The sequence below is a fragment of the Stegodyphus dumicola genome, chromosome X2, assembly GCF_044657685.1.
Source record: "Stegodyphus dumicola isolate Sdum_Otavi_A_Nest chromosome X2, ASM4465768v1".
Taxonomy (NCBI): domain Eukaryota; kingdom Metazoa; phylum Arthropoda; class Arachnida; order Araneae; family Eresidae; genus Stegodyphus; species Stegodyphus dumicola.
The window spans coordinates 22,545,907-22,570,507 of record NC_140781.1 but is presented as its reverse complement, the minus strand read 5'-3'; the positions used below and the strand labels follow the sequence as shown (position 1 = coordinate 22,570,507).

At 31.8% G+C, this 24,601-nt stretch overlaps 1 protein-coding gene across 1 annotated transcript in view; it reads right to left on the bottom strand.

Annotated features, from left to right (window-relative positions):
- LOC118197410 (coiled-coil domain-containing protein 43-like) overlaps positions 1-24,601 on the bottom strand; it is a 76,174-nt gene that overhangs the window by 46,086 nt on the left and 5,487 nt on the right. The window contains exon 2 of the mRNA XM_085809113.1: positions 24,141-24,228. Coding sequence (XP_085665239.1) covers positions 24,141-24,228 — 88 coding nt within the window. The remainder of the gene's footprint in view (positions 1-24,140; positions 24,229-24,601) is intronic.

Sequence of the window (24,601 nt, the reverse complement as noted above, 5' to 3'; positions counted from 1 at the left end):
AACCCCTTTCTGGTTACCATGATAATTTTAACTTGGTTCCAGCTTCCTGAATTTTTTAAGTGAAAATAGATCAATGTATACATGGACAAAGTCAAGGCAGTGCACAATGCCTAGTTTGTGCAATTCTCTGATGTTTTTTAAGTGAAAATAGATTGATGTGTGCATGGGCACCGAGTGTGTGCAATTCTTGGACTTCTTATTTTGGTTTTGTGTGGTGGCCATCTTGAAATTGTGCTTTCATGGCACCAATCTTGGCGTCAAAAAAGAATCGCAAAAAAAAAAAACAAGGGGCACCCAATTGTAAACTTTTACCAGCTGATCACATTCATGTGCCAATACTAAAAACAAATGCTTCTGAAAAAACGAAACTGGAAAAAAGAACTTAGCGGAAATGAAAAAAGTGCACTAAACTGTATTTACGATGATACTCAGTATGTTGCTCACCCAATTTTACAAAATTTAGTTTCTGGGCATAATTTGGGTCATAGAATCAAAATATGGAAAAAATTTAACATGTCATTTCAGAAAAATTCTGATTTTGTGTGGAAATTCATACGTTAGAACAGGGATGGGAAAACTACGGCTCACGAGCCAACTACGGCCACGGATAGAATTTTAATTTGCTGGTCCAAGGAAAATAAAAGAATTATATATTTATAAATTATATATCCATCTTCTTTTCTACTTTGTTTTACTGTTTGTTTCTACTATTATTTTTTCTTCCTTTTTTTTCCAAATTACTGATGATTTTCTTACTTTCTCTATTTTTGTTCTACAAAACATAAATCAATGGAAACAGACAGCTTTCAATTTTTTAAGTGTTAAAAGCAGAAGTTCTTTGTTAGTTATAGCTGCAGATTGGCGCCGACAAGCATTATCTTTTTCTCGAGGAGCAGACTCCAATCTAGGTGAATTAGACCTCGCATGTGGCAGACTGCACATTTTAAGCTCCAGCCAATGGCCTTTTTATTTTGGCACGAGTTCTAATATTGTTGATTGATGACATATAGCACCATTGTGAATAGTGGTGAAATTAATTAAAAGTATAGCATAGCTAGTGCTTGTTTGGGTATTCATAAATTATTTCAACCCCAAAATGGCTACTGAAAACGTAAAGTTGATTAAGAGTGCCGTGCTTTTAATAATGAATGGACCTGTACTTTTTTTTTTTTTTTTTTTTTTCCAAGTTGTAAACGATAAACCAGTATGTTTCATCTGCAATGAAGCTGTAGCAGTCTTCAAAGAATATAACATTTCCCGTCATTTCACATCTAAGCATAAGAATTCCAATTACGAAGCAATGTCCGAATATGAAAGAAAACAAAATGCAGAAGGTCTTCATACAAAATTATCAGGCCAACAAATTTTCTTCAAGAAGGTACACAGTATCCAAGAAGAATCTGCACATGCAAGTTACATTGTTGCATACCATATTGCTAAAAATAATAAAGCTCTCAGAGATGGGGAGTTCGCTAAACAATGCATGCTCCAAGTTTGTGATGTTTTATTTAACCTATGCTGCTTAACAAGAAAAATAATTTTGGGACTGTAAGCTCATCTCAAAAAACAGTGACTTATAGAATCAAAGACATCGATAAAAATTTTACATCCAGGGTTCATGCACATTTCTGCATACGGAAATTAAGTACTTTTAAGGACTTTTCAGGACCATTAACGAAAAAAATTAAGGACCTATAAACAAATGGGAATTGAATAAATTCAAATAAAAATATTATCTATGCCTGAACTTCACTTTGTAATACCATCCTAAAAAAAAAAATAGATCAGTAAATAGGATGCACTATTATCAAAAAGTTTGAGAATAAATAAACTTTATGAAATTTAAAAAATAGCATTAAATATTTTACACTTAGTGTAAATATAAGTGTAAAATATTTATCGGAATATTTGAAAGAAGAAAAGTGACATTTTATTTACGCTTTACTAACAGCTTTATGTTGAATATTTCTTTTGTCTCATTTTGTCATATACTTGCTCAGTCTAGAGGTTTAAATAGCAGGCAGATTTTATGTTAAGCAGCATAGGTTAAAATGAGAAGTAAAATCATAATCAGCATGATTCATAACAAAAGACTAGCTGTTGTCACCACTGCTGCTTGCCTAGAGAGAAACCTGCTGATCAGAACAAACCTGAAAGGCCTGATCTAGGCACGGTTGGCAAGTTCTGAAAGTTAGTTGGGTTCTGTCTGATGTACTTAGTGTTGTAGCTTCATGTAGAGTTCTAGAGGTTGTAACCCGGTTAATATACTTAAATGTTCCAATAACCCAAAGCATCAGCATGACAAGTTGCTTTGTATTATTTTCCATCTCACAAAATGCAATGAATAAGTTTTACATGAATTTTACATTTTTCAGTTTAGTTATAAATAATTAAATTAGCTAGTTAGATAACCTCAGTCATTATGGATTTACATGGCCACTATTAAATTTTATTTATTTTTTAACAATATTTCTTTTAAAACCCTATTAAAATCACAATCTAATAAAATTTCACAGTTTAAAATATATGTAATTTATGACATTGATTCTTAAAACGATATTAGGATAATTACACATTAAAACCTTCATGTTTTAAACATTTATGTTTTGTAGCAACAACACTCAACAAAACATTTATTTGCCCTTTTAACTTGAAGCTTTCCCAGATATTTTGTCTAATTTATTTCAATTTCCTTCTCTTTAAGCATCTTTTCTAACAATTAGAAATTTGTCTCAATACGCAAACCAGTGTTCTCACTAGTTTCTGCCTGCTTTTTCTTCTAACTTGTCAACTTCCCCACAATGTACCTATGAGGGTTTATTTGATCTGGTAAAAGTTAAATAGTCCAAAATCCCCACACAGATATTAAGCAAATTATTGCTATATCTGAAAGTAACTACAAAATCACACAACAGTTTAAATAAGGCTCTTATTTAAAAAGAACTTAGAACATAAACACACATTCTTATGCTAACAAAATCAATTACAGCTTATGGTAATGCAATTAAAGAAGACTCAAATCCAAACTAAATATGTGGACTCAAAGACTATACAATATAATTTTAATTTATGCTGGCTCAGTAACTCTATCATCATAACAAATTCAAATGTCAACAGTTATAATCCAAAGACGAATAATTACAAATGATCAGAGCTGGCAGGAACTAATGCAGCGAATAAGCCAAGGTCAGAAACACACTCCAAAAACCTCAATTTAAAAACTGCCTAAGTGATTTGCATTCTGGTAAGGAAATCGAAATAAGAAATTACAGTAAAGGCTGAAATTATAAAAAACTAGGTAGTTTACATAATAATAACTGTACATATCTTCAAAGAATAATTTTTCTTTCTCTTTATGTATTCAGTTTCTTTCTTCATCGCACTTCCTTTTCATTTTAGAATTTCTGGATTTAATTAAGGATTTATATTATTCTAAAAAATTAAATGCATTTAGAATGTATAGAAAAAGTTGCTAGTTTTATTCTAGTAATATGAACGTTCAGAAGAAATATGAAATATATACGGTAAGGGCTGGTTACAGAGCTGATTTGGCAGAGTTTTAGAATTTAGTGACACACCACGCAACAAAGTCTAGAAATGACAAAATTTTTAGAATTTAGAGCATGCACTGGAAGCAGAATTCAGAAAGGCACTAGGCAGCAGAATTTAGGATCCGCAGAGATTGCATCAGGTGGGAAAACATCCAGCGTCAGCCCTGTGTGTGATGCATTAAGGCATATTAGATGAATATTTTAAATTGTCAGTTTTCAGTTTCATTATTAATGACAAAATTCCTTTCTAGAATGCCTGTCCATGTGATAAGATTAGAAGCATTTTTGATATTTTTCATGCTTCCCCACAATGTACCTATGAGGGTTTATTTGATCTGGTAAAAGTTAAATAGTCCAAAATCCCCACACAGATATTAAGCAAATTATTGCTATATCTGAAAGTAACTACAAAATCACACAACAGTTTAAATAAGGCTCTTATTTAAAAAGAACTTAGAACATAAACACACATTCTTATGCTAACAAAATCAATTACAGCTTATGGTAATGCAATTAAAGAAGACTCAAATTCAAACTAAATATGTGGACTCAAAGACTATACAATATAATTTTAATTTATGCTGGCTCAGTAACTCTATCATCATAACAAATTCAAATGTCAACAGTTATAATCCAAAGACGAATAATTACAAATGATCAGAGCTGGCAGGAACTAATGCAGCGAATAAGCCAAGGTCAGAAACACACTCCAAAAACCTCAATTTAAAAACTGCCTAAGTGATTTGCATTCTGGTAAGGAAATCGAAATAAGAAATTATAGTAAAGGCTGAAATTATAAAAAACTAGGTAGTTTACATAATAATAACTGTACATATCTTCAAAGAATAATTTTTCTTTCTCTTTATGTATTCAGTTTCTTTCTTCAGCGCACTTCCTTTTCATTTTAGAATTTCTGGATTTAATTAAGGATTTATATTATTCTAAAAAATTAAATGCATTTAGAATGTATAGAAAAAGTTGCTAGTTTTATTCTAGTAATATGAACGTTCAGAAGAAATATGAAATATATATGGTAAGGGCTGGTTACAGAGCTGATTTGGCAGAGTTTTAGAATTTAGTGACACACCACGCAACAAAGTCTAGAAATGACAAAATTTTTAGAATTTAGAGCATGCACTGGAAGCAGAATTCAGAAAGGCACTAGGCAGCAGAATTTAGGATCCGCAGAGATTGCATCAGGTGGGAAAACATCCAGCGTCAGCCCTGTGTGTGATGCATTAAGGCATATTAGATGAATATTTTAAATTGTCAGTTTTCAGTTTCATTATTAATGACAAAATCCCTTTCTAGAATGCCTGTCCATGTGATAAGATTAGAAGCATTTTTGATATTTTTCATGCTTCCCCACAATGTACCTATGAGGGTTTATTTGATCTGGTAAAAGTTAAATAGTCCAAAATCCCCACACAGATATTAAGCAAATTATTGCTATATCTGAAAGTAACTACAAAATCACACAACAGTTTAAATAAGGCTCTTATTTAAAAAGAACTTAGAACATAAACACACATTCTTATGCTAACAAAATCAATTACAGCTTATGGTAATGCAATTAAAGAAGACTCAAATTCAAACTAAATATGTGGACTCAAAGACTATACAATATAATTTTAATTTATGCTGGCTCAGTAACTCTATCATCATAACAAATTCAAATGTCAACAGTTATAATCCAAAGACGAATAATTACAAATGATCAGAGCTGGCAGGAACTAATGCAGCGAATAAGCCAAGGTCAGAAACACACTCCAAAAACCTCAATTTAAAAACTGCCTAAGTGATTTGCATTCTGGTAAGGAAATCGAAATAAGAAATTATAGTAAAGGCTGAAATTATAAAAAACTAGGTAGTTTACATAATAATAACTGTACATATCTTCAAAGAATAATTTTTCTTTCTCTTTATGTATTCAGTTTCTTTCTTCAGCGCACTTCCTTTTCATTTTAGAATTTCTGGATTTAATTAAGGATTTATATTATTCTAAAAAATTAAATGCATTTAGAATGTATAGAAAAAGTTGCTAGTTTTATTCTAGTAATATGAACGTTCAGAAGAAATATGAAATATATATGGTAAGGGCTGGTTACAGAGCTGATTTGGCAGAGTTTTAGAATTTAGTGACACACCACGCAACAAAGTCTAGAAATGACAAAATTTTTAGAATTTAGAGCATGCACTGGAAGCAGAATTCAGAAAGGCACTAGGCAGCAGAATTTAGGATCCGCAGAGATTGCATCAGGTGGGAAAACATCCAGCGTCAGCCCTGTGTGTGATGCATTAAGGCATATTAGATGAATATTTTAAATTGTCAGTTTTCAGTTTCATTATTAATGACAAAATCCCTTTCTAGAATGCCTGTCCATGTGATAAGATTAGAAGCATTTTTGATATTTTTCATGCTTCCCCACAATGTACCTATGAGGGTTTATTTGATCTGGTAAAAGTTAAATAGTCCAAAATCCCCACACAGATATTAAGCAAATTATTGCTATATCTGAAAGTAACTACAAAATCACACAACAGTTTAAATAAGGCTCTTATTTAAAAAGAACTTAGAACATAAACACACATTCTTATGCTAACAAAATCAATTACAGCTTATGGTAATGCAATTAAAGAAGACTCAAATCCAAACTAAATATGTGGACTCAAAGACTATACAATATAATTTTAATTTATGCTGGCTCAGTAACTCTATCATCATAACAAATTCAAATGTCAACAGTTATAATCCAAAGACGAATAATTACAAATGATCAGAGCTGGCAGGAACTAATGCAGCGAATAAGCCAAGGTCAGAAACACACTCCAAAAACCTCAATTTAAAAACTGCCTAAGTGATTTGCATTCTGGTAAGGAAATCGAAATAAGAAATTATAGTAAAGGCTGAAATTATAAAAAACTAGGTAGTTTACATAATAATAACTGTACATATCTTCAAAGAATAATTTTTCTTTCTCTTTATGTATTCAGTTTCTTTCTTCAGCGCACTTCCTTTTCATTTTAGAATTTCTGGATTTAATTAAGGATTTATATTATTCTAAAAAATTAAATGCATTTAGAATGTATAGAAAAAGTTGCTAGTTTTATTCTAGTAATATGAACGTTCAGAAGAAATATGAAATATATATGGTAAGGGCTGGTTACAGAGCTGATTTGGCAGAGTTTTAGAATTTAGTGACACACCACGCAACAAAGTCTAGAAATGACAAAATTTTTAGAATTTAGAGCATACACTGGAAGCAGAATTCAGAAAGGCACTAGGCAGCAGAATTTAGGATCCGCAGAGATTGCATCAGGTGGGAAAACATCCAGAGTCAGCCCTGTGTGTGATGCATTAAGGCATATTAGATGAATATTTTAAATTGTCAGTTTTCAGTTTCATTATTAATGACAAAATCCCTTTCTAGAATGCCTGTCCATGTGATAAGATTAGAAGCATTTTTGATATTTTTCATGCTTCCCCACAATGTACCTATGAGGGTTTATTTGATCTGGTAAAAGTTAAATAGTCCAAAATCCCCACACAGATATTAAGCAAATTATTGCTATATCTGAAAGTAACTACAAAATCACACAACAGTTTAAATAAGGCTCTTATTTAAAAAGAACTTAGAACATAAACACACATTCTTATGCTAACAAAATCAATTACAGCTTATGGTAATGCAATTAAAGAAGACTCAAATTCAAACTAAATATGTGGACTCAAAGACTATACAATATAATTTTAATTTATGCTGGCTCAGTAACTCTATCATCATAACAAATTCAAATGTCAACAGTTATAATCCAAAGACGAATAATTACAAATGATCAGAGCTGGCAGGAACTAATGCAGCGAATAAGCCAAGGTCAGAAACACACTCCAAAAACCTCAATTTAAAAACTGCCTAAGTGATTTGCATTCTGGTAAGGAAATCGAAATAAGAAATTATAGTAAAGGCTGAAATTATAAAAAACTAGGTAGTTTACATAATAATAACTGTACATATCTTCAAAGAATAATTTTTCTTTCTCTTTATGTATTCAGTTTCTTTCTTCAGCGCACTTCCTTTTCATTTTAGAATTTCTGGATTTAATTAAGGATTTATATTATTCTAAAAAATTAAATGCATTTAGAATGTATAGAAAAAGTTGCTAGTTTTATTCTAGTAATATGAACGTTCAGAAGAAATATGAAATATATATGGTAAGGGCTGGTTACAGAGCTGATTTGGCAGAGTTTTAGAATTTAGTGACACACCACGCAACAAAGTCTAGAAATGACAAAATTTTTAGAATTTAGAGCATGCACTGGAAGCAGAATTCAGAAAGGCACTAGGCAGCAGAATTTAGGATCCGCAGAGATTGCATCAGGTGGGAAAACATCCAGCGTCAGCCCTGTGTGTGATGCATTAAGGCATATTAGATGAATATTTTAAATTGTCAGTTTTCAGTTTCATTATTAATGACAAAATCCCTTTCTAGAATGCCTGTCCATGTGATAAGATTAGAAGCATTTTTGATATTTTTCATGCTTCCCCACAATGTACCTATGAGGGTTTATTTGATCTGGTAAAAGTTAAATAGTCCAAAATCCCCACACAGATATTAAGCAAATTATTGCTATATCTGAAAGTAACTACAAAATCACACAACAGTTTAAATAAGGCTCTTATTTAAAAAGAACTTAGAACATAAACACACATTCTTATGCTAACAAAATCAATTACAGCTTATGGTAATGCAATTAAAGAAGACTCAAATCCAAACTAAATATGTGGACTCAAAGACTATACAATATAATTTTAATTTATGCTGGCTCAGTAACTCTATCATCATAACAAATTCAAATGTCAACAGTTATAATCCAAAGACGAATAATTACAAATGATCAGAGCTGGCAGGAACTAATGCAGCGAATAAGCCAAGGTCAGAAACACACTCCAAAAACCTCAATTTAAAAACTGCCTAAGTGATTTGCATTCTGGTAAGGAAATCGAAATAAGAAATTATAGTAAAGGCTGAAATTATAAAAAACTAGGTAGTTTACATAATAATAACTGTACATATCTTCAAAGAATAATTTTTCTTTCTCTTTATGTATTCAGTTTCTTTCTTCAGCGCACTTCCTTTTCATTTTAGAATTTCTGGATTTAATTAAGGATTTATATTATTCTAAAAAATTAAATGCATTTAGAATGTATAGAAAAAGTTGCTAGTTTTATTCTAGTAATATGAACGTTCAGAAGAAATATGAAATATATATGGTAAGGGCTGGTTACAGAGCTGATTTGGCAGAGTTTTAGAATTTAGTGACACACCACGCAACAAAGTCTAGAAATGACAAAATTTTTAGAATTTAGAGCATGCACTGGAAGCAGAATTCAGAAAGGCACTAGGCAGCAGAATTTAGGATTCGCAGAGATTGCATCAGGTGGGAAAACATCCAGAGTCAGCCCTGTGTGTGATGCATTAAGGCATATTAGATGAATATTTTAAATTGTCAGTTTTCAGTTTCATTATTAATGACAAAATCCCTTTCTAGAATGCCTGTCCATGTGATAAGATTAGAAGCATTTTTGATATTTTTCATGCTTCCCCACAATGTACCTATGAGGGTTTATTTGATCTGGTAAAAGTTAAATAGTCCAAAATCCCCACACAGATATTAAGCAAATTATTGCTATATCTGAAAGTAACTACAAAATCACACAACAGTTTAAATAAGGCTCTTATTTAAAAAGAACTTAGAACATAAACACACATTCTTATGCTAACAAAATCAATTACAGCTTATGGTAATGCAATTAAAGAAGACTCAAATCCAAACTAAATATGTGGACTCAAAGACTATACAATATAATTTTAATTTATGCTGGCTCAGTAACTCTATCATCATAACAAATTCAAATGTCAACAGTTATAATCCAAAGACGAATAATTACAAATGATCAGAGCTGGCAGGAACTAATGCAGCGAATAAGCCAAGGTCAGAAACACACTCCAAAAACCTCAATTTAAAAACTGCCTAAGTGATTTGCATTCTGGTAAGGAAATCGAAATAAGAAATTATAGTAAAGGCTGAAATTATAAAAAACTAGGTAGTTTACATAATAATAACTGTACATATCTTCAAAGAATAATTTTTCTTTCTCTTTATGTATTCAGTTTCTTTCTTCAGCGCACTTCCTTTTCATTTTAGAATTTCTGGATTTAATTAAGGATTTATATTATTCTAAAAAATTAAATGCATTTAGAATGTATAGAAAAAGTTGCTAGTTTTATTCTAGTAATATGAACGTTCAGAAGAAATATGAAATATATATGGTAAGGGCTGGTTACAGAGCTGATTTGGCAGAGTTTTAGAATTTAGTGACACACCACGCAACAAAGTCTAGAAATGACAAAATTTTTAGAATTTAGAGCATGCACTGGAAGCAGAATTCAGAAAGGCACTAGGCAGCAGAATTTAGGATTCGCAGAGATTGCATCAGGTGGGAAAACATCCAGAGTCAGCCCTGTGTGTGATGCATTAAGGCATATTAGATGAATATTTTAAATTGTCAGTTTTCAGTTTCATTATTAATGACAAAATCCCTTTCTAGAATGCCTGTCCATGTGATAAGATTAGAAGCATTTTTGATATTTTTCATGCTTCCCCACAATGTACCTATGAGGGTTTATTTGATCTGGTAAAAGTTAAATAGTCCAAAATCCCCACACAGATATTAAGCAAATTATTGCTATATCTGAAAGTAACTACAAAATCACACAACAGTTTAAATAAGGCTCTTATTTAAAAAGAACTTAGAACATAAACACACATTCTTATGCTAACAAAATCAATTACAGCTTATGGTAATGCAATTAAAGAAGACTCAAATCCAAACTAAATATGTGGACTCAAAGACTATACAATATAATTTTAATTTATGCTGGCTCAGTAACTCTATCATCATAACAAATTCAAATGTCAACAGTTATAATCCAAAGACGAATAATTACAAATGATCAGAGCTGGCAGGAACTAATGCAGCGAATAAGCCAAGGTCAGAAACACACTCCAAAAACCTCAATTTAAAAACTGCCTAAGTGATTTGCATTCTGGTAAGGAAATCGAAATAAGAAATTATAGTAAAGGCTGAAATTATAAAAAACTAGGTAGTTTACATAATAATAACTGTACATATCTTCAAAGAATAATTTTTCTTTCTCTTTATGTATTCAGTTTCTTTCTTCAGCGCACTTCCTTTTCATTTTAGAATTTCTGGATTTAATTAAGGATTTATATTATTCTAAAAAATTAAATGCATTTAGAATGTATAGAAAAAGTTGCTAGTTTTATTCTAGTAATATGAACGTTCAGAAGAAATATGAAATATATATGGTAAGGGCTGGTTACAGAGCTGATTTGGCAGAGTTTTAGAATTTAGTGACACACCACGCAACAAAGTCTAGAAATGACAAAATTTTTAGAATTTAGAGCATGCACTGGAAGCAGAATTCAGAAAGGCACTAGGCAGCAGAATTTAGGATCCGCAGAGATTGCATCAGGTGGGAAAACATCCAGCGTCAGCCCTGTGTGTGATGCATTAAGGCATATTAGATGAATATTTTAAATTGTCAGTTTTCAGTTTCATTATTAATGACAAAATCCCTTTCTAGAATGCCTGTCCATGTGATAAGATTAGAAGCATTTTTGATATTTTTCATGCTTCCCCACAATGTACCTATGAGGGTTTATTTGATCTGGTAAAAGTTAAATAGTCCAAAATCCCCACACAGATATTAAGCAAATTATTGCTATATCTGAAAGTAACTACAAAATCACACAACAGTTTAAATAAGGCTCTTATTTAAAAAGAACTTAGAACATAAACACACATTCTTATGCTAACAAAATCAATTACAGCTTATGGTAATGCAATTAAAGAAGACTCAAATCCAAACTAAATATGTGGACTCAAAGACTATACAATATAATTTTAATTTATGCTGGCTCAGTAACTCTATCATCATAACAAATTCAAATGTCAACAGTTATAATCCAAAGACGAATAATTACAAATGATCAGAGCTGGCAGGAACTAATGCAGCGAATAAGCCAAGGTCAGAAACACACTCCAAAAACCTCAATTTAAAAACTGCCTAAGTGATTTGCATTCTGGTAAGGAAATCGAAATAAGAAATTATAGTAAAGGCTGAAATTATAAAAAACTAGGTAGTTTACATAATAATAACTGTACATATCTTCAAAGAATAATTTTTCTTTCTCTTTATGTATTCAGTTTCTTTCTTCAGCGCACTTCCTTTTCATTTTAGAATTTCTGGATTTAATTAAGGATTTATATTATTCTAAAAAATTAAATGCATTTAGAATGTATAGAAAAAGTTGCTAGTTTTATTCTAGTAATATGAACGTTCAGAAGAAATATGAAATATATATGGTAAGGGCTGGTTACAGAGCTGATTTGGCAGAGTTTTAGAATTTAGTGACACACCACGCAACAAAGTCTAGAAATGACAAAATTTTTAGAATTTAGAGCATGCACTGGAAGCAGAATTCAGAAAGGCACTAGGCAGCAGAATTTAGGATCCGCAGAGATTGCATCAGGTGGGAAAACATCCAGAGTCAGCCCTGTGTGTGATGCATTAAGGCATATTAGATGAATATTTTAAATTGTCAGTTTTCAGTTTCATTATTAATGACAAAATCCCTTTCTAGAATGCCTGTCCATGTGATAAGATTAGAAGCATTTTTGATATTTTTCATGCTTCCCCACAATGTACCTATGAGGGTTTATTTGATCTGGTAAAAGTTAAATAGTCCAAAATCCCCACACAGATATTAAGCAAATTATTGCTATATCTGAAAGTAACTACAAAATCACACAACAGTTTAAATAAGGCTCTTATTTAAAAAGAACTTAGAACATAAACACACATTCTTATGCTAACAAAATCAATTACAGCTTATGGTAATGCAATTAAAGAAGACTCAAATCCAAACTAAATATGTGGACTCAAAGACTATACAATATAATTTTAATTTATGCTGGCTCAGTAACTCTATCATCATAACAAATTCAAATGTCAACAGTTATAATCCAAAGACGAATAATTACAAATGATCAGAGCTGGCAGGAACTAATGCAGCGAATAAGCCAAGGTCAGAAACACACTCCAAAAACCTCAATTTAAAAACTGCCTAAGTGATTTGCATTCTGGTAAGGAAGTCGAAATAAGAAATTATAGTAAAGGCTGAAATTATAAAAAACTAGGTAGTTTACATAATAATAACTGTACATATCTTCAAAGAATAATTTTTCTTTCTCTTTATGTATTCAGTTTCTTTCTTCAGCGCACTTCCTTTTCATTTTAGAATTTCTGGATTTAATTAAGGATTTATATTATTCTAAAAAATTAAATGCATTTAGAATGTATAGAAAAAGTTGCTAGTTTTATTCTAGTAATATGAACGTTCAGAAGAAATATGAAATATATATGGTAAGGGCTGGTTACAGAGCTGATTTGGCAGAGTTTTAGAATTTAGTGACACACCACGCAACAAAGTCTAGAAATGACAAAATTTTTAGAATTTAGAGCATGCACTGGAAGCAGAATTCAGAAAGGCACTAGGCAGCAGAATTTAGGATCCGCAGAGATTGCATCAGGTGGGAAAACATCCAGCGTCAGCCCTGTGTGTGATGCATTAAGGCATATTAGATGAATATTTTAAATTGTCAGTTTTCAGTTTCATTATTAATGACAAAATCCCTTTCTAGAATGCCTGTCCATGTGATAAGATTAGAAGCATTTTTGATATTTTTCATGCTTCCCCACAATGTACCTATGAGGGTTTATTTGATCTGGTAAAAGTTAAATAGTCCAAAATCCCCACACAGATATTAAGCAAATTATTGCTATATCTGAAAGTAACTACAAAATCACACAACAGTTTAAATAAGGCTCTTATTTAAAAAGAACTTAGAACATAAACACACATTCTTATGCTAACAAAATCAATTACAGCTTATGGTAATGCAATTAAAGAAGACTCAAATCCAAACTAAATATGTGGACTCAAAGACTATACAATATAATTTTAATTTATGCTGGCTCAGTAACTCTATCATCATAACAAATTCAAATGTCAACAGTTATAATCCAAAGACGAATAATTACAAATGATCAGAGCTGGCAGGAACTAATGCAGCGAATAAGCCAAGGTCAGAAACACACTCCAAAAACCTCAATTTAAAAACTGCCTAAGTGATTTGCATTCTGGTAAGGAAATCGAAATAAGAAATTATAGTAAAGGCTGAAATTATAAAAAACTAGGTAGTTTACATAATAATAACTGTACATATCTTCAAAGAATAAATTTTCTTTCTCTTTATGTATTCAGTTTCTTTCTTCAGCGCACTTCCTTTTCATTTTAGAATTTCTGGATTTAATTAAGGATTTATATTATTCTAAAAAATTAAATGCATTTAGAATGTATAGAAAAAGTTGCTAGTTTTATTCTAGTAATATGAACGTTCAGAAGAAATATGAAATATATATGGTAAGGGCTGGTTACAGAGCTGATTTGGCAGAGTTTTAGAATTTAGTGACACACCACGCAACAAAGTCTAGAAATGACAAAATTTTTAGAATTTAGAGCATGCACTGGAAGCAGAATTCAGAAAGGCACTAGGCAGCAGAATTTAGGATCCGCAGAGATTGCATCAGGTGGGAAAACATCCAGCGTCAGCCCTGTGTGTGATGCATTAAGGCATATTAGATGAATATTTTAAATTGTCAGTTTTCAGTTTCATTATTAATGACAAAATCCCTTTCTAGAATGCCTGTCCATGTGATAAGATTAGAAGCATTTTTGATATTTTTCATGCTTGTGGAACACCACAAAACCAGGAAAATAAGGGGAAGATGAACATGTTAAGAAAAAGGTTTTAGTATCAGATGTAAAATATTCATATTATGTTCTAGACATTCTCCAAAAAGTAAGAAATTTATCGCAAACTTTCTGCAAAATACATCCATTACATGATAATAACATGGAGGCATTTTTCATTTTATCACGTTTTTCTGGAATATTCTAGAATCGTGGGTCTAGAAATCTCGCCTTCAAATCCTTCTAAACTTGCCAAACTGCAATGCCTAAAATTCTAAAGAAAAATTACACCTACGAATTCTATAACAGAAAAAGGCCAGAAATATTTTGGGAAAAAAATAAAAGGGGAAAAGTGTAAAATTAATTTTATGGAGAAAACTTATGCATATTTTGAGAATTCTGAATATTCCACGACAATAACATGAGAAAAACTTTTGCCATAAAAAAAATATTACAGATATTTCTAATTAATTGAAGCTATTTTGCTTTTGCTAAGAAATGTTTCATATATTGTGCTTTATAGCATTATACCTTGTTTATTTTTCAGATTCAAAATATTGCATAATAGGTGGTCAAAATAGAACTAGCAAAGAATAAAAAAAATTTTATTTTAATGTTATTTTTTAAATATAATTTCAATATATTACCATTATTTTAATGAAATTTATCAATGTTTTAAAAAAAATCGTCGAAAAATTACCAGATCTCGGAATTAAAAATTTTCTGATTTCAAAATCGTCAAAATGTTGATAACTGGCCAAATTTGGAATCATTTAATAAAAGAATTCCCATTCCTAAAAGCTAAAAGCTGTCTAAGAGCTCGTCATTAGAAAAAAAAAATGTAATAATTTGAAATGCTTATGTTTCATTTCTTGCTCAGAAACTCAAGTATCACACTATTTATATTGGAAACAGGAACAAATTACAATCCATGAACCCATTCAAAAGATAACCATATTTGTCAGTGATTGCCAAAAATATTCCTCCAAAATACTAATTCACACTAAAAATGGTAGTCGTAAAAACAGACAGAAATTTCTGATGATTAAAATTAAGGACCTTTTACCCATTTTGGCGGAAATTAAGGACATTTAAGGACCAAAAATTGATTTTCAAAAAACCTAAGGACTTTTAAGGACTGTATGAATCCTGTACATCTCAATTAGAGTCAAAGATTGTACAGTTTAAATTTTTCTCCATAGCTATGGATGAAAGCACTGACATAAATGATACTGCTCGATTAGTATTATTTATAAGAGGTGTTTATGAAAACTTTGAAATTACCGAGGAACTGGCATGTATGCGTTCTTTAAAGGAAACCACAATGGGATGTGGTATTTTTCGTGAATTTTAACTTCGAAAAGTGCCTATAACAAATATAGTTTGCAATATTACGACCGATGGAGCACCAAATATGATAGATAAAAAATCAGGATTTCTTGGACTCTTTAATCAAAACTATCCCAGGAACAATATTGTTTTTCTACACTGCGTTATACATCAAGATGCTCTGTGTAAATCTGCATTGAATGTGAAACTCATGCTGGATGCAGTTGTGAAGCTTATAAATACTATTCGCTCTCATAGGCTTACACACAGGCAATTTCATGATTTTCTTCAGTCTGTGCAATATGAATACTCTGATGTACTATATTACACAGAATTAAGGTAGCTTAGGATATGTTTTCGAGCAAGTTTGGCAGCTGAAAGACGACATTGTGTCGTTCTTTCATAAGAAACATTGTTCTGGGGAGTGCAAAATGTTAAAAGATACTGAACGGCTTTCGGACTTTGCATTTTTCACAGATTTTTTTTTGTCATATGAACAACTTGAATGTCAAGATGCAAGGGAAAAAATCAATTTATCGACTATATCTGGGCCCATCGCAATGCTTCTAAACTAAAACTTAATCTGTTTGCTGGGCAGCTAGCTAAAAACGACTTGTCTCATTTTCCAAGGTTAAATTCAATACCCTCAGTAAATGAAGAGAAGCATAAGAATTATGAAGATGGCTTGAAAAAACTGCATTTTGAATTCGAATGCAGATTTCAATGCCATTCAAACAGAATTGGATATATTTACCACACCTTTCAACGTAAATTATGAAGCAATGATGTCAGATTTGCAGCTAGAATTAATTGAGTTGCAATCCAACAATTATCTCAAGCAGTTGTTTCTAAATATGCTGAAGTTAGAGATTTACAATTCATTATCGAAAGCAACTTTCTCAAATTTAATATCTCACGTTCAGAAAATAGTGCTGTGTTTGCTTCATCTTATATATGTGAACAAGTGTTTTCAACTATGAATCTTAGAAAGAATTATTTCAGAAGTAGACTGACAGATGAGCATTTAGCCTCGTTCCTTAAAATCAGTACATCTGACTTCGAAGCTTAATATAAGGAACTTTTAAAAATGAAATTGCAATTAACATATTTAAATTGTAATACATGTATGTTTTCAAAATTTTACAAAAATTTAGCTTGGCCCGTCAAACTTTTTTTTTTTTTTTTTTTTTTTCCGATTTTTAGCCCGCGACCAATAAAGTTTGCCTATCCCTGTGTTAGAACAATGCTCCGTATGAATCTAATACATATGTTAAGTCACACTTTCGAGACATAGAAAATGCTAATTGAATTTCTCAACCAGAGGAGTACAATAGGAGATATAGAGTTGTCCTTTTTATTTTTTACTTATGTACATTGTATATTATTTAACACATTCACTGCGAAAGCTAATATGGTGCGTCTAATCACACACACCAAGATTCTGTCTGAACTTTTATGCTTTTTTTATGTTTCCCCCCTAGTCATTTTGTTATTTAAATTTAGATGTAACAGATCACTTTTAGCAGTAAACAAATTAATGAGCATACTCAGAGTACAACATAGTCAAATTTCAACACAGTATAATAAAAATTTCATTTATTTGATGTGATCTTCAAAATATGTTATGCATAGATATGTTTTTGCATCCTAAAAATTTAATCACTATTTCTACATTTTGTTCTGTTTTAGTAGGACAAGTGTATTATTTAACTCCTTCCCATATGCTAATCAACTAATCACTGCATGCATTTCCTACAGCAACAATCGTACTTTGCAATTTAGGTAAGGAAATCAGTTATAAGTATTCTCCCACCTGGCAAGTAAACTCAGTTTGCCAACTTATGAGTATTCTCACAGATGGCAGTGAACATGTTAATTAAAAAATACTACAGTCAAAAGTCTTTAATCCGGACTCGTCGGGACTTCGGCGATTCCGGATTATTGATTTTTCCGGATTATAGATCATCAGTCTAAATCTGGCAAGATGGCATGCATAAATTATAAAATTAAAAATATGAAACCGTAATTTATAAAATAATGAGCAATTATGATCTAAAGGGTATCAAAATTTACAAAAAAAGAAGCTTAATATTTATTTGTTTACTTTATTAAACATTTCTTTCAACGCGCGCATGCGTACCTTACGCATAGCCGAAATTAGAAAATTGCAACCAGAAAACTATTTGATTTGTATTCGTGATATTTATAATGACGAGGAATTTGATTTAAATCATATCAAAGACGGAGTACATCGAGATTAAATACTACATTTAATAAGGAATTATAAGCCGAATAAAATAAAAACATCTGCCCTGAAGATAACGATAGTGGTGACAGATCAACCTCCAGTTCATTGCGCGCCGCGACGTCCCCCCCCCCCCCACGCAGAGCAGCGTGAAATTGATAAACAGATTTCGGAACGGTTAGATAAACAAAGGATATACCTTTATCCATTTTTTGTAGGAATTCGTTTTTTGTTTGATGGACATCGAATCATACTTTCGTTTTCTAGATCCTTTGGGAGCTCCAGCATCGGAAATTATATTTGACATAATCGAAAGTTCAAGCTTACTTTTATAAAATTGCTCTTACAGTCTGCAAAAAATAATAAGTCGGATCCAATTCGAAGATTAAGGAACAACGCAATCATCAACATTAACTGAAATAGATAATTAGATAATTTTAGCTTATGCCGTCCGACGCGAAAACGTATTCTGCACTTGCGCAGACGCATATGCGCAGTCGTAAATGTCTTGCTCGGACGAGTAAAACGCCTATGAGCATGCGTCAACGCGGCGCATGCGCAGAAAGATTTTAGCTTTGAGGTCCGGATTATAGATCATTCCGGATTATGGGTGTCCGAATTAACGACTTTTGACTGTATAAATTATTTTCATAGATATAACATATTTTTGAAGTTTCTTTTAATCTTAACTATAATACAACAAAGTAATAACTTTGCAGACTTTAGCATGCTAATTAAAAAGCATTAACTTTGTTTAATTATTATTATATTAAATCCAATTAGATTACTATATAAAGAAATGGGGGGGAAACACGAGAGAAAAGATGTAAAGATTTTCTTTTCTTCTATCATATTTCTCAGATAATATTGTGACACTTGCACACTGGTGGACAAGAATATCTGAGGCACTTAGATGATCCATGCAAGCATTCTTACAATGAATTAATAGCACATCTTTATTATCTGCACCCCTCCCTACCAAAAAAAGTTGCCAACTTGTTGGCAAGTGACTAATTTTTCACCTAGCTAATACACAAAAACATTACAGCCATTTTCATAGTGGCAGTGTACTAAGAGCAAGAAACATTCATGATAAAATACCTTTCTTTTTCAAGAAATCGTTACATAATTCTTGTGCTGTTCTTCCTACATACACTGCGATCAGTTTCCACTTGAAAAAAATTGGAGGATTGCACACGTTTGGCATCTCCCATTCTAACACTTAGTGTTCAATTTTTCACATTCATTTCCATAAAATTTGACTGATTAAGTACAACTTAATGGAATGTGAATTTCTGCATTATCTACTTTTTGACAAAACGTTATATTTCTGAAGAAATATCATGTTTTCTTTACCATTAGTCAGCAAACTTTTCCAGGAAGAGCACAGATAATCAAAATCAACCCAATTTTCAACCCAACCAATCAATCAAACCATTTGGAAGTTTTCATAATAAAAATATAATATACCAAAACAAACAGACTATCCATTAAGACAAATGTAACCCTTGTTACCATAATACCAGATGATATTCCATCAAAACAATGTATAATATTGAAATCACTGTAAATTACAACATTACGGTATTTGTATAGAACTTCAGCTATTTTAACTCTGATTTTTTTTTTTTTTTTTTTTTTTTTTTTTTGTAGATATTGGTAAAGTATGCTAAAAAGAACAGAAAACAAATAATAATGTATAGTTTAGATACTAAATTCTGGCAACAATGAGTGTTATTGTCAATAGTAGATTACACTTTGTGATGTCATTGTTGTAAAGATGTAGTTCAACCTTAGTTAGTAATTCCAATTAAAAAAAAGCCCACCAGCGGCCGAGCGGTAAAGTCGCTGAACACTGGTAGTTCGGTCCGAGGTTCGAATCCCGCGAACGGGCTGGCTGCATGGGCGTTTTCGTGGTTTTCCCCATGTGTAATGTGTATACGAGCCAGTTTCCCTTACAAAGTCCTCCACAAAAGGCATCCCTCCCCTTAGGCAGATAGCCCTAGTGTGCTTTGCCATAATTAAATACACCACACCACCAATTAAAAAAATCTATCATTTTTGCTCTGCTACAAGTTTTCTTTTTTTAATTCTTGAAACACTTTTTCAGCTTATAGAAACAACAAGCTCTCATATTGCATCAAGTGTTTTGAGTTGATAAGAATAAAATGAAATTCCTTAAGCCTAATCTAAGAAGTGTTTTGATTTCTTCCTAGCGAAAGTGGTTTAAAAATCAAAGGCTGGAATTATCTAAGATCTAAGTAAAGCCATTACAAGGCAAAATTGGCTGCCTATATGGAAATACAGGATCAAATTTATTTTAAGCTATCATCCTGGTGCTTTAGAAATTGTAGAAGGAACTTTAGTGAAACTAGATCTTTCAGTAGATATTGTGGTTGCTCAACAAGAGAAATATAATGAGGCTAAGAAGTTCCAAAATGAAAATATAAGTGCTATGATGTTTTTAACAAATTTTGTAACAGAAGAAACTCTTCAGAAGATTATGAGATTAGACTACTAGAGAAGTGTGGTTGGAATTACATAAGTTATTTGAAGCATCGTTAGAAAATCAATTATATAATATATGCATCCAGTTTTTTTTTTTTTTTTTTTTTTTTATTATTATTATTTTTTTATTTTTTTAATTTATTCAAGTGGAATGAGAATGATAATATGGCAGCTCATCTTTCCAAATTAAAAAAAATTTATCGAATGAGTTTAATTTAGGACATAAAAAGAAAATGAAAATAAGAAACCTGACATGCTACTCAACTGCAAGATATTAGATGTTTTGCCCTTTGCTCTTGTGAAACAGAATTTAAAAGTCATGAGAAAGGCAATACAAGTGAACAAGTAGCATCAGAAATATCAAACTCCAAACAACAAAAGCAGTATATAACAGGCAAATTGAGAAAATTGAGAAAAGATGATTTTAGCAATTATTACAAGCAGAAAGGATATGGAGTAAGAGTACAAACGGTGAACTGCTGATGGAAGACCGCTCAAGAACAGGTAGAAAAAAAAAACAGTCCAGAAAATACAGGCAGTGTAATACTGATGTTCATGCACGAAGAAGCCTGTGCAGCTAAGACGGATCCAATATCATTTTAGATTGACAGTGAAGCTACAAGACATATCATGAACTCTACCACATATTTTATTGATTTTTTGAAGTTTCATAGTGCACGTAGCATCGAAGCTACTGAAAAAGAAACTTTAGTTGCTCTTTGGTTTGGTTTATTTTATTATGGCAAAGCACACTAGGACTATCTGCCTAAGAGAAGGGATGCCTTCGTGGAGGACTTTCTAAGGGAAACTGGCTCGTATACACATTACAAATGGGGAGAACCACGAAAACGCCCATGCAGCCAGCCTGTTTGCGGGATTCGAACCCCAGACCGAACTACCAGTGCTCAGCAATTTTACCGCTTGGCCGCTGGAGGGCACCTTAGTTGCTCTCTGGAAATGCACAGTTTGTATCAAGGCAACTATCGGCAATAAAATACACAGAATCTACTTAAAAGATGTTTGGTATGTACCTGAGATAAACAGATATTTATTTTCTGCTTTAAGACTGAAATCAAAATAGTAAATTTATCTCAACAACTACAGAATGCTGGTTAATGGTCTGTTTGGAACTCGCAGTGTTTATGGTACCTTATATAAGGCAGCTATTGAACCAATTATACCTGAGAAAATTATAGAAGTGGATACTGTCAAAGGAAACAATTCCTCGTTGCAGTTACATCATCAAACATGGAGATATCAAGATAAAAATTACATTATGAACATGCTTGAGAAAGAATTTGGCGTTAAAATGGCATTTAAAAGAAAACTGTGTGAACCATGTATTTTTGGCAAAGCACACCATTAAGAATTTGGCATTAGAAAGAAAGCCAACAATATTAATGAATTAATTTCAGCTGATGTTTGTAGACCTTTAGATGAATCTTTCCAGAAGAAGATACCTAGTTTTGTGTAAAAACAGTTATATGAAGCTTCAGTATGGTTACTTTATCAAAGAAAAGTCTGAAGTTGCAAATATGTTAAAAGATATGTTTGCACATACAAAAACCTTTGGACACTCAGTCAAAGAATTCCTCAGCGACAACAAAGATGAATTTGACAAAGACAAAGTCCATGCAATTTTACATTCTGAAAGAATAATGCAAAGACTAACCGTACCTCGTTATACTCCCGAGCAAAATGGCTCCAGTGAACAAAATATGCACCCAATAATTAAAATGGCAAGAACATTTAAGTATTCAAATTCTGAAGCTCATTTTCCTGCTTCAGAATTTTCTGAAGCTCATTTCATAAGAATTAATTTAAGAGGAAAAATATTGTTTTCTGTAGATGAGACATTTAAAGAAACCAGCACCAGATTTCAATATACTCTTGACATACATAGTGGTAGAGCTATACCATGAATTAGCCACAGTCAGTTATTGCAACTTTGACAACTGAAGCAGCTAGTGAATGTTCAAGAGAAGGAATATGGTTAAAAAGCCTATTTAGTAATGTTAGCCAAGTTAGATGAATTTCTAATAGTTCAAATAGATAAAAGTTTTGGGGCCAGCATTTCCCACGTGAAACGTTATTTTATAGAGGTTAGTAATGTGCTTCGTCAAGGCAGATATAGAATAATGAGATTCCGAGTTGCTACACAGAAAATTTAAGAGGAAAAATATTTTTTCTGTAGATGAGACATTTAAAGAAACCAGCACCAGATTTCAATATACTCTTGTTATACTGTTTTTATTCATACAAAGCTTTTGATTGAAAATTGTAAATATCAACTAAATCATGATCACAATGATATTATTAAGGAAGAATTCCTTGGTAAGAGAGAAATATTTCAGAGTTTTATTTTCACTGCTGTTGGAAAAACAAAACTGAAGTGTGGAAGGACAACACTTTTTAAATTTTGCTGTTTATTCTAAAACACAATCTTCAGGCCAATGTTGCAAACTTTTCTCACAATTTCTGTAAGTGCTCCTAGTTGTGAGAAGTGTTTTAAACAAGACTTCATTTTATAAACAAAAATGTTTATTTGGTGAATCTTCAGATTATCGTAACTCTGCAATGTTTTGACGAAAATTTGGCGACCAACCCTGCTACAGCAACCTGCTAGTTTTTTTTTTTTTTTTTTTTTTTGACGCCATTTTGTTTTTACGAAGTAAAGGCATGTTTTTGTTTTTACTCAACATTTTTTCCAACAATCTGCTAGCCGAATTACGCTTATGCTTGAACTTTTGTGGAACAAATGTGCTTAATCATGACAAAGATCAGGTGCAAAATTGTTTTTAAGTGCTTATTATCTAAAATCACGATCGGAAGTTTCCAGAAAGTAATGGAACAAACGTGCACAAAAATTTGTTTTTACAGGGCAAATTTATATATGAAACATGTAAATAATTTTTCTCATTAAATAGAAAAATTTGCAAGAAAATGCAGGAAAATTTTGTGAATCTTTGAAGTCGGTAAAAAGGACATGTATGAGTTTACCTGATCGCTAAAAAGTATGTATACTATGAAAGCTTTTATATCTTAAGCTTGCATATACACTTTCCAAGGATGAACATTTGCATGTATAAAATAAATAAAATATGCAAGAAATTACATTAATTTTCTTTTCCCTCTAAATTATCCATTATAAAAGTTACCACAAAATAATCTGTGACTGGAACTGTGTACTTCTCAGATTATTGCTAAAGACTCAGCTAGTAACGTTTATCGCCTTACAAAAATGTCGCCAAACTACCTGTTACCATATTCCAAAGATTAGCCATTTATTTCACATTCAAAAAATATATTTCTGTATGTTCAGCCTAAAAGCAAATTGAACAATCAAGTAATCTTTACACTGTCATCTGTGAACAAAATAAAAAACAAATGAATGAATGAATAATAAGGTACTCTTCTGTTATCAGGAACTGGATTCAGGAATGTTAGTAAATATGCATGTATGTATGTCTTCATGTATGCATGTGCCATATGTATGTACATATGTGTAAATACTCGCACATCGTATGCACCTACATACAATAAATCATGTGTCCAGCAAAAGATAAAAACATGCCACAATATAAAAAAGAAAATATAAGTATACCTTCTTTCTTTACATCAGAGATGGAATTGTGACATTCAGACCATTTGTCCATAATCTCATTGCATAGGCTATCAATGTCCACATCATGCTAAAGGAAATATAAATATTATAAAACAAACAGCTAAATGCATGAAATATTTGCATACAGCTAAACAAAATAACATGTTCAAACAGAAGAGATACAGATGGAGGACAAAATAATACAAACACCTGTGAAATAATGGAAAATTTTTATTAATAGGGGGTTGGACCACAGAAGTACAGATTGAATGCGACATGGGATAGATGCATAAAGGTCATGGGCAATATTTAAAAGAATATTAAGCCATTGCTCCTGCAAAGCGGTCTCTAATTCCGAAAGTCCTGACAGAGGTGGAAATCGGGAACAAAGTTTGGACTCCAAATATGCCCATAAATGTTCAATAATATTTAAGTCCGGAGACTGAGGGGGGGGCCAAGTG